The following is a 12,278-nucleotide window of genomic DNA, read 5'->3' as shown; positions in this document are numbered from 1 at the left end:
TGGTACCCGCTAGATCGGCAAGGTTGTTTCCTTCTACTTCACAGTTATGCTTTAGAGATTGTCAAGCACAGGGTTCCATGCTCCACATTTGGTGGGTTTGTCCGAGAATCAGAGGATTCTCGAACAAAATGTTCAATCTCATCAGGAGAGTCTCAGGCCTCTCTATTCCGAAATCCACCCAAATAGCGCTATTGAATGTCCCCATTCCCACGATCCCTAAACACTCTCATAAATTAATATAATTTATGCGTCTGGGAGCGAAAGTCGTTATAGCTAAGGCCTGCAAGCACCAAACGGTCTCTTTCTTGGCCAAGAGGAAGATCTTGTGAATCATGTCCCAGGAAAAGATGGTCAGTACAATAATAGCCAGCACAAAAATATTTGAAGCCATATGGGAACCCTGGGCTAGGCACATAGGGATCTCCCTTATCGCCGGAAGTCAACATAAAATGAACAAACACTCAAAGCTCAAGCATTGGCAACCTCCCTCTGTACCTTCTCTCTCCTATACCCTCTCTTTTCCCTTCTCTCTTAATCATATCAATACTATAAAGTTGAAGATAGCAGGTGTATTTACTCCAGTAACCGTTTTCTGGAGAATACGTTTACACCATCATCTTACTTGTAAAAACTCTCAAACATAAATCATAATCTTTCAGAGTACCTCCTACTCCTCATGGGATTGTAGCAGAATTGAGCAGTTTATTCACCTTAGGATGCTCTAGCTATCTGGGAAATTGCTGTTATTCCCAGGAGGTGAGTTGTGTCCTAGTCTCGAAAGAGCACTTATCCTAACTCCTGATATAGTTGGCCCCTGACACAGTGTGAACCCTTATGGGGTGTCAGGCCTGACGTCCAAAACTAGTGCACTTATTTTGTACCCCTGTTCAGCTGACACTCAGGAAGAGTCCGCAATGTATGGATCATCAAGTGTTGAGTGATATTCATTTATCCGGTTGCATTTTTCTGGTAATCATAAGCTGTCTCAAAGTGAAATGACGGCCTAATGCCACGTACACACGATCAAACAAGCGGGTGGAAAAGTCCGGCAAACTCAAGTCCGCCAGACAATCCCCCCGTGTGTAGCCTCCGGCATATCTTTTGACCCGAAAGTACGGCGGACTTAGAAAGAAGTTTTGCACTCCAATCTTCCCGCCAGACTCGCATTTCGGCGGACATTCCGGCCGTGTGTATGCCAGTCCGCCGTACTTTTGAAATGAGCGGACTTTTTCCGCCCGGAGAAAAGTCTGCTCATTTCGAGCGGGTCTGCAGGTAGGCGGGGCCCGCGAAGGAGACGCCGCCGGCCCCGCCACCTGGTATGGACTTAAAGGGGAACCCAAACGCCGAAAAAAATCGGCGTGGGGTCCCCCCAAAGTCCACAACAGACCCTTGTCCGAGCACGCTACCCGGCCGGCCAGGAAAGGAGGGGCGAGCGAGCGCCCCCCCCCTCCTGAGCCGTACCAGGCCGCGTGCCCTCAACATGGGGGTGCCTTGGGGAAGGGGGGGCCGCGCGGCCCCCCCACCCCAAAGCGCCTTGTCCCCATGTTGATGAGGACAAGGGCCTCTTCCTGACAACCCTGGCCGTTGGTTGTCGGGGTCTGCGGGCAGGGGGCTTATCGGAATCCGGGAGCCCCCCACCCTATGTGAATGAGTATGGGGTACAATGTACCCCTACCCATTCACCTGTCAAAGTACAAAAAAAAAACACAACACACGAGATAAAATAATTTATTGCACAGCTCCGGGGGTCTTCCGTCTTCGGGGGTCTTCTCGCAGGACTCCTCCGCTATCTTCTTGTAGCTCTTTTACTAGCGGAGGAGCCCGGCATTCTTCTTCGTCGCCGCTGCCTCTTCTTCCGACTTCGGGGGTCTTGTCCCCCTCTTCGGTTCTTCTGCCGGGCCACCGCGCCTTCTTCTAGCTCTTTTACAGGCGGTGTCCCGGTCTTCTATCGCCGCCGCCTTCCGTCCTTCTCCTTGTCCTTCTTCTTCAGATGTTGCCTCGCCGAGTCCTCCGCTCACAATGACGGGGACCGGGCACGTGGCGAAAAAGTGCCGTGTGTGGGCAAGTAGCCCGTTCGGAAAGTCCGACGGACAGTCTGGCGGGAAGTCCGCCAGACTAAGTACGTCGGACAAACGGCTACGCGTGTACGCGGCTTTAAATTGTAATGTACTGCTTTTCAAAGATTAAAAAAAAAAAGAAACAAATGGATACAAAAAATATACATTCACAAATGTTCCTAAGTCCATAAACATTTGATATCACGATGGTTGCTACACAGTAGTTAAAAACTTACATCTGGTATGTATTGACTTTGGGAAGCCCTTTATAGGCATTACATTCCTGCGAGAGCACGATAATGTGTATCTGGTATCTGTCTATGTCAGGCGGACCTGGGGTCGAATGGAAGGGCTTATCCCAAAAGCCAAAAACTGGTCCAATGCATAGGGATTGGTAATTCAAGCTGTTCAATCCTATGTTTAACCAAAAGGAACTGAAAAAAGGGGAAGATAGATGACACAAAACTATAACATACCCTCCACTCAAAGCATAGTTTAGCCATTTATTCTTCATCATATAAAACACAAACAAATGCTTAGAAAATAAACCTTCTGTTCAAATCCATGAACAAACAAGGTAGGCAGATTCCACTGGCTGGGATATAGTGCACAGTATCAGATCTGGAATAGCATAGGAGAAAAAATACTAATTTTCCTTCCCAGAAAGCCTGCAAATTTCTTATCATCTAGGCAAACACAATTGATATGATTTATCTCCCAATGAGAGGATGTCACAGCCAAACCATACACATTCTTCACCTAATCCGAGCTGGATACAACTGCCACGATTGAAAATACCTCTAAATAATGACCCACATGTACAAACAATCATCCCACCTTTAAAACCACCTCCGTAAGACGTCAGTGCTCAGCTGAAACAGCTGTGAGCCTGATGTTGCTGAATATGCTACCGCAAATGCACGGTTACTTTGCGCATGCGTGGTAATGATGGGACGTGCGGCTGCGGCCTAATAGTGCCCAGATCAATCCCTTATCCATCCATCTGGACGAAGAGCAAGGCAGTCGGGGCACATAATACTACCCCCTCCCGTCATGACCTCACAAACCGGAACCATTAAATATATGTAAAGTGTTATAAGGTACACAGTACACCTAATAAAAATTCCTGATTGCTGTCATCTAGTGGCCACCATGCAAACAATATACTAGACACTATACATATGTATATCATCTACTCAGTATCGCCATATTGTGCATAAATTGGAGACAGCAAGATTACAACGCTGCCAGACACTGGAATTTTATCGATACATTAGTTGCTACTATAAGCAATCAGGGAGGAAAACTCCACATAATAACACATATCTTACCCAGCTCCACCTGACAGACAGATGCCTGGTCCACATTATAGTGCTCTGGCAGGAAGTCAATACATACTAGATGTAAGTTTTTAACTACTGTTTAACAACCATCATGATATCAATTGTTTATGAACTTAGGAACATTTGTGAATTTATAGTATTTGTATCCATTCATTTCTTTTACATCAACTCTACCACATTCATTCCCCTCCAAAGAAATCCCTGAAGAATTCGACAAGGTGAAACACATCGGGTTGTGCATCTCCTCATGTGAAATATTGTTTGCCATGGTTATCCATGACTGCACAATACATTTGTCTCTATATTTTTTTCAATATGTCTATTATTTGGTATATAGATTTTTATGTTGTAAGATTCATTATTCTAGGAGGAGGTTTCAGCACCTATAAAGTCCCAATATTTTGTTGTTTCTTGTGTAACTAATCAAATCAACACTTATTGTCTACTATTAAGAAATAATAATAGAGCTCTAGTATGGTTGCTATCACATTATTTTCCATGCTCCACACTGGCTTATGATCTCCACTGAAGCTCATGTCGCAAAAGGTCAAAAAAGTTTTTATATTTCTCCTTCACTTCACAAAGTTTAAATGTAATACACCAGCGAAGAAGCTCCCTTTATTGAAACACAGTGGGGGTGATTTACTAAAACTGATGCACACAGAATCTGGTGCAGCTGTGCATAGTAACCAATCAGCTTCTAGATTTTATTGTCAAAGCTTCATTTACCAAGCTGAGGTAAGAACCTGATTGGTTACTATGCACTGCTGCACTAGATTATGTGTTCTCCAGTTTGAGAAAATCTCCCAGTGTTTTCCCCAAGGATAAAAATAAGGTCAAGCCAGTCCTCAATCAACTTTTTGCTTGACATCATACTAAGCATGAACCCAGAATGTAAACTAAGGACCGCTGTGGATTCTTTCGTAACAAGAAAAAATATTGCTTAAAATGAAACAGCAAGATGGCAAAAGTAAGGTCGGGGTGTAGAACTTTTTAGTCATGTAAAAGTGAATGGGGTGAATTGTGCCAACTCCAAACACTTGCAGTGTACAGACAGCCTGTCAGCTTTATTAAACTAAGTTGATATAAACACTCAGCAAACTACTGATAATAGTTGTTCGTATTGGAATCAACAATGTGATTAGAAGGGTGCTACAACAACTCCCGACTAATCACATTGTACAACAGGAGAAGGATATCACAGGTTTGAGTAAGGGACCCTGGAAGGTCCCGAAATGTTTTTTTTTTTTCTATGTGATCATACAAGAATAAAGCACTTTGAATTTTGAAACAAGTTTGTTGGTGTGCTGGCAAAATATCCATACAGGAGTAAATAAGTCCGATTTTAGTGATCCCCTCTATGAAAATATATCAGTCAAAAATAGCAGAATGTCACCTAAAAATTTGTATTTTTAGAGTCTTGTGATAAGGTAAAAGTGCACCAACCAGCCACAAGAAACAGTGGTTTCCACATGGTTCAGTCTCGATCTTAATTTCTCGACTTCGTCTTCTGCACACATTAGGACTTGCGTGAAATGCTAAAAAACAAAACACAGTTAACTGAAACCGAAAAGACACTTGTGAATGAACGTGTTTAAAAGACCTATTCTTGTCATTAGCAACCAATCAGTTCCCTTATAATCAAGAATAAGTAGGGAAGACACTCACCATGTCAACATCCAAAACATATATTCAAGGACTGACCAAGTCAAAAAATTAGCAGGCCTTGTGGGGACATGAGAGTGAGAATCAGTAAAAAAATATATAAATTTTATTACAACATAGTTAAAAACGTATAAAAAACATAAAAAACACCCCGATGGACGCGGTTACCAGTTACCCAATAATGCAGTTATAGAGGACTGGACCTACAGTAGAAAAGATTAATTTAATACTGTATCAAGGTAAAAGAAAAATTTCTGATCCAGTGATGCCTCCAAAAACATGCTCATTAGCACATTTCACTAAAATATTAGCTTCCTCAGGACAGATACTGGGTAGGTGCTGGTATATTTAAAAATAAGAGAGTACATATGTAAGTATTCAATGTAGTATATAGCTATACAAGTGTTCGTCATGGGTCCACTGATGAAGTCACATGACCCGTGACGAACATGCCTCGGGAATACCGCTACCGGAAGTGACGCTGGTCGAGCTGCCTGCACTGCCTGCTTTTTACCCTATGTTTGTGAGTACCTGATTTTAAGTTTTATTTCCATAATAAATATTGCACTGAAATTACACTATGGGGCATCCTTCCTTTATGTTTAAATTCAACATATATGTTACTCGGCATGAGACCACCTATGGCGACTACCCCAAAGTGACTCTTAAAGAGGCCATGTACCTTATAAAGAACAAGAGAGGGACGCCAAACAGGAATTACCGTATTAGGATCCATAAAAGGGAAAAAAGGGCTCCAGGGACACCTAAAGATACATCCAATATATGCTGTAACCTTACAGCAGTAAGGTAAGGGGACATCCATAAATTGATCATCTAGGATCACACGGAAAATAACGTCACCCCACTGAACTTCGTTGGATCACCTTAACTACCACCCATTGCATTGATGAACACCCAACACTTTATTTACACCTGTAGTTTATTCATATTTTATGCGATTTTTGGTTTCAAGTCCACCTAGGTTTTATGTGATTTTTTTATAGAATCGCTGCACGGCCTTTCTGCACTTTATGCTATTTTGTATAGATAGCACTTTATTTCACTGTATGCACTTTTACATGGACATTTGATATAGATATTCATCCGTCGGTTTAGACGATTATTTAATTATGCTTTCTTTTATTTGGACTCAGCCCTCAACACTATCGCACCTTTTTGCCTATTTCTAAACAAACTTGTATTATCTTTTTATTTATTTTATTTCTACATATTAATTTCTGGCACATATCACCACAAAATACCACCAACTTTTATGAATTATTTTTACCTGTATGTATTGTTGTGTATGCCAATTTACTGACCCAAGAGACCATATGATAATTACGATATTATATTTTATTTTTGTCATATATCTGATATATACAGATGTGCTACTAGCTGCTATTTACTTACCTGTATACACACTGTTGACCCTATACTATACTTATCTTGGCCACCTCCATTGGCTTCACTGAGATTTCACCTCTACATGTCTATACAGTACACAACTATTGTAAATTCATATATCCTTTACTACAGCGCACCACTATCCTTGTATCAATTTCTCCAGGAGGAGTATATATACATAGAGACTAATTACATATAAACAAAACAACGTGTATGCTTGCCTGGTAAGCTTAAGGCATGGGAGAATTTGACCAAACTGGCAAACAACCAAAAAAACAAAATTGCATGTGTGTCTAGAGTGGTGGGATACACATATCATGTGGTCTATAGTAAATACCACTAAATAAAACAAAAAACTACAAACATATGCATTACAGATTAAAGTGCTGCTATAAAAGTCCCCCAATTCAATGACCGATTTATATTAGACTTAGCTCTCATTTGGTATATAGTAGTCATGTATAGGTATTCGAGTATAAATCACACACAGCGGTAAGTGGTCACAAATTTCCACGATAAGCGTGTTCAATACAATATCTAATAATAAACAAATTCAATAATCAGATATTAACCCTTTAGATGGGGTATATATAATAGAGAATGAGATGGCCCATGGATACTGGATCAAGTTATTAAATGGGTAAGTATACAGGCGAATGGGATATCTAAAAGAGAGGGCATAGCACACTATTAGGCATTTGGCAAATAAAAAAAATAATAATAAAAAATAAATAAAAAATGCACGGATCCAGCTGAATGTGTAAAAATTGTGCTCATCACATAGGGGGAGACCTTTTATTGGGGCTCAAGTTGGTATTGCAGCATACATGCCCCTGTAATATAAATAATTGAATGGAAAAAAATTTACACTTTAGGACACAAAATCACATAGTATAATTACACACATTCACACAAACACACGCCAATTGGCCAATGCCAAAACTCTACCCCCAGATAAGTGGACGGACAAGAACAAGCCCTCCATAATAGGGCATATGCGGCAAATAGCGCAATGATATATTGCATAAACGCCACACAAGCCGCACGCATGCAAAACAAAAATGCATCATCATGGATCCCCGAAAACAGGAAACTCCCTCCAACAAGCAACTGGCAAGTTCACAAGACAGACACACATAGATAAATGTAAAAATAAACAAATATATATAAATAAATTAAAGATCCTCATGGGGCCACTGTGGCCAGACCAAAAGACGGTTCCGTTACACCCTGTAACAGATCAATACAGACAGCAAAATGAACAGATATCTTCCTGTGAATAAAGAGGTATGAGTATTTTTAAAGAAAAGGCTTTAGCTAATAGCATCGTTGAGGCCAGGAGCAGTGGTAGAGTGTGAATCCATCTAATATCCCTTTGTAGAATCTTTTTTTCATCATGATTACCACCTCAAGAGTTCATTGGAATGTGTTCCAATACTGCAAATTTTACTACACTGCTGTCAACAGCATGCATTTGATTTACATGTCATCCTATAGGTGTCAGCAATTGATTACTGTTGATGTAATATATATGATCCTTGATTCAACACGAGAAAGCTCATTTGGTGTTGCCCACATAGAAACTGCAACATTCGCAAAACATAATGTACACCATGCCCTCCGTCTGACAGTTGACGTGGTGTATCGTAGAGTGTAATCTGCCGTTTGGCAGACACATTGCATGGTTTTTATATATCCATGGACAAAAAGTGCATGAACCACTTTGCCAGGTTCCTCTTGAGGTGGTATCTCCCCTGGCTGTCTCAGTGAAACTTGAGACAGCAAAGAAATCCTGGTGCCTTTGAGACACATCAGGACCATAAGTGTCTGTACTGCAATGTTTCCTTGCCCCTCTTCCTTGGAAGAGCAGAACTCCAACACTGATGACGAGATCTTGGCATATCTAGCAACTTAGTAATACGCTGTAATGGTTGCACCGATTGGATAGGACCACAAAACTGCACTTTTCAAGTATGGTGAAGGAAAGTTCAGGAGAGTCTTATTTGTTGCACATTTGTCTCAATTAATTATTCGGTTGTCATTACTTCTTCAGGTGGTGGTCAGACAGGCATCTGGACAGTCACGCATGAATTGAAAAAAAATGTCAGTGTATAATTATTGGAGGAATGCCAGACATGAGCAGCGGTGTGACCATTAAGACTAAATGCTTACAAGGGGTGTAATGTCAACGCTGCCTGCTATTGCCAGGTCCCTGGGTTCACCACACCTGCTCATGGGGCTCAGGTTAAAGAAGTAGGCAGACTAAGGGAGGTAGAATTACATTAAGACATAAGACCTGGATGTTCATGGATACTTTGTGAAATATGGTACTTGTATGTTTCAGGTAGCCATTCTATAGGACCCACTGGACTCTTAAAAAAGAGTCAGGCAGAAACGGTAAAGACTTACAATTCACAGCACATCTCTGATATTCAAACAAAAGTACCAGAAGACTAATACATTTACTTTTAAAGATCTAAAAGAACATTATCAGCTAATGGGACTGGTACCATCACTTAAAGCAATTAAAGATAAGAACATGAAACAAAAAAATTAGGAAATAAAGAAGAGAAAAAATAAAATAAGCAAAAAATAAAAAATAAAACACACAGGTTTAATGCGGCTTAAACCCAGACCATTAATCACACACATTTCACTTTATGTCAAAGAGCATTGAATCTGCATTCATAAAAAACAAAATATATAACTGTCCTGGAAAATTATTATAAAGTGCCATGAAAAATAATACATTGCAGCTGTTGCAGCAGCAACTTAGCAAAAAACTAAAATAAAAAAATTAAGAGGAACAAAAAAAATAAAAATAGATAACTCCTCTCCCATATTAGTGATCAACAGGTGATCAGGATCACTGTCACTAAAAATTTACAAGTCGGGTTTTTTAGAGGCTTTTTCCCAAAACGACAAAAAGAAAAATATAATTCTAGGGTTCTCTTTTAAATGCGCACAATATTCTACCTTGGTCTCTTAATAGTTACCCACATCAGGACAGCAACAGGGTGGAGTTTACTAAAGCTGTGGCCCTAAGACTGTACCTGAATGAACTTTTCTCACTGAGAAACCTTAGTTTGAGATATTAGGATTGACCACTTTTGATCTTGAGATCAACCAAATCGTCCACTTCACTCATAAGACATCCCGATTTCCAGCTCCCTTGTTATCTCCTCCCATGCTCAACCACAGCACTGCTCCCGAACCTCTGGAATTCCATCGCCCCAATATGTCCAGCCAGGCCCTACCCTTTTCACACCTAGGTGATCTCTAAAAAACTATTTTATTACGGGAAGCCTACCTCACCTCCACCTAAAATGTTACCTCAGCCAGCTCCATATTCCCAGCGGCTATTATTTTTGTACCACCCTCCTCCCCTTAGATCATAAACAGGGCCCTTCTATTCACGCCTTGCACAAACTGTTGGCACTATCTACCTGTTGCCCAAACTACCCAACTGCCCAACTTTTAACTCCTCCCCGAATCCCATTGGAAGATTCAGTAGGTGTAAGGGGATGTCAGGTTTGCTATAAAACCTTTCTTCAGGGGTGATCAGGGTACAACCCAGTGTTCCTACTCTATCCATGCCAAGGGCCAGAGGAGATGTACAATAGACTCCCCGAGGTAGTGTACCCTGCTGAGTACCATTTAACCTGATGCTGAAAACAGCACATGATACCAGCACCAGTATTCTGGTCTCAGGTCTCAAGTATTTTTAGGACCAGTTGTGACACTACCCTGGCATCCATTAGACATGACCCAGTCTGTGCCAGCATTGTTGCCTTTTCCCATAGCACAACACCTTCCTCTCGCCGGCACTCATCAGTACCAGTCATCTGAGGCTGTCCAGACTCAAACCATCAGAACAAGATGGACTCCAGGGTGTAACACAGTAGAGTCTGATAGTACCCAGATTGACCGTGATATCTGCACAATGTTCCATCCCTGCCATTAGGGATGAGAACAGTGCAAGTTAGATTTTGATGATCCTGGAACTGAGTCATCCACCAATCTATTACGATTCATAGGCAACCTGGATACTACCCCCACCTGCCTGTCCTTGCAAAGTGATGCTGGACAGAGCAAGTTGGTTTTCCTAACCGGTTTCCTGATATATAGCACAAGACCCCCAATGTGGTCTTGAGTATCTCCAGCTCCATAGTGTTTTAAAGCAGAGGTTCACCCTAAAGTGGACCTCCGCTCATCGGAACCCTCCCCCCCTCCGGCGCCACAATTGGCACCTTTCAGGGGGGAGGGGGGTGAAGATACCTGTACAGTACAGGTATTCTGCACCCACTTCCGGGATAGCTCTCTGCGGAAAGGGGCGTAGATTACGCCCCTTTCCGCAAGTGCCCCGCTGCCTGCTGGGAAACACACAGATCCCAGAGGCAGCGGGGACCGTCCTTATTGCGCAGCGCGATTCGCGCATGCGCAGTAGGAAACCGGGAAATGAAGCCGAAAGGCTCCATTTCCTGATTCCCATACCCAAGATGGCGGCAGCAGCACCCGACAGACGATCTAGAGATCGGCTTCGGGTGCCGACATCGAGGGCGCGCTGGACAGGTAAGTGTCACTATTTTAAAAGTCAGCAGCTGCAGTATTTGTAGCTGCTGGCTTTTAAAAAAAAAAAAAAAAACGCGGAGTCCCGGCGGACTTTCGCTTTAAGATATCCCACCTCCAGTTCCAACGGCAATCTCCATTAAGCCTCTCTTCATTCTAAGTGGCTGAATACCCGGATTGCAAACCACCTCCCAACAGGTACACTCATTTCTTTATAGAGGCTGCACCCCTTTTCCCTCGTTTATCAATTTGGTAATCAATTTGGGAATCAGACAAGGCTATCCTTCACCCATACAAAATAATCTGCCTACACTCTTCAGACCGGACTCACATGAATGAGAGGGGCATAGTGTGGCACTGGTCTTCCTGGCACGCAGGACACAGACAATTAGTTAAGGTACACAAGGAGTCTAGGACAGGAAGGACACCTATGGGTATTAACTGAGGAGAATACAGCCTGCCCACACATATAACCAAAGTGAGGGTCCTTGGAACAGCCAAGAGCTAGTAACAACCCACACAATCTTCCTGCACATCTTTTTCTCCAGACTCATCCAAAACCATACACCACCAGGCCAGACCTATACACTCTCGACTTGTATGCAATCAGGAAGGCCCTCGTACTACAAAGCTGAAAGTAAATCTACAGGAAACCGAACAAAAAATTGCCAAAGGGCAAAGAAAAATCCCTTGCAGCACTGAGGCACCAGGATCACTGAACAGTTGGGGGTACAATTCGAGCCGACCGGTATGCCTTGAAACACACAGACATTAGTGACAGACACGCCACAGACACATTAAACAATTAGTAACAAATAGCCATGTAAAAACAGTGACACTGGGCAGGAAGCAGGCTGGAAATACACTTTAGGACACAAAGATTGCTAAGGACATTAACATACCTTAGCCTAAAGCAAAGAGCCACGCTTGAAAAGAAAGCACTGGCTGGGTGTGTAACTGTGATGGGAATCACTTTTGGGCGCAGGGTGACCAAGAAAAGAATGAGCCCTGAGAATATGATTGGATTACTTCAAATGGGACAGAAATATTCATTAACAGTATCTCTCAAGAAATATGAAGATTTTATCCCCTGAGGTCTATGGCCAGGAAGTATAACGTCTAATATGGGCATTCCAGAAAGTTCAATGTAAGAGATCGACCGGCTATTGCTTAATGATGTTTCTTTTGTCTGGATAAGTAAATCCTGTTAATCTTGTCTGAGGCAGTTTTCCCTTCA

General features: G+C 42.1%; 1 protein-coding gene across 2 annotated transcripts in view; it reads right to left on the bottom strand.

Annotated features, from left to right (window-relative positions):
- LOC143935487 (histone-lysine N-methyltransferase EZH1-like) overlaps positions 1–12,278 on the bottom strand; it is a 598,044-nt gene that overhangs the window by 228,876 nt on the left and 356,890 nt on the right. For both annotated transcript variants that reach the window (XM_077459407.1, XM_077459408.1), the window contains exon 11: positions 4,847–4,938. In XM_077459407.1, coding sequence (XP_077315533.1) covers positions 4,847–4,938 — 92 coding nt within the window. The remainder of the gene's footprint in view (positions 1–4,846; positions 4,939–12,278) is intronic.

Source organism: Lithobates pipiens, unplaced genomic scaffold, assembly GCF_037356315.1.
Source record: "Lithobates pipiens isolate NorthernLeopardFrog02 unplaced genomic scaffold, aLitPip1_a1.2 Scaffold_28, whole genome shotgun sequence".
NCBI classification, from domain to species: domain Eukaryota; kingdom Metazoa; phylum Chordata; class Amphibia; order Anura; family Ranidae; genus Lithobates; species Lithobates pipiens.
The sequence above is the reverse complement of the archived record's forward strand: the minus strand, read 5'-3'. Positions and strand labels throughout refer to the sequence as shown.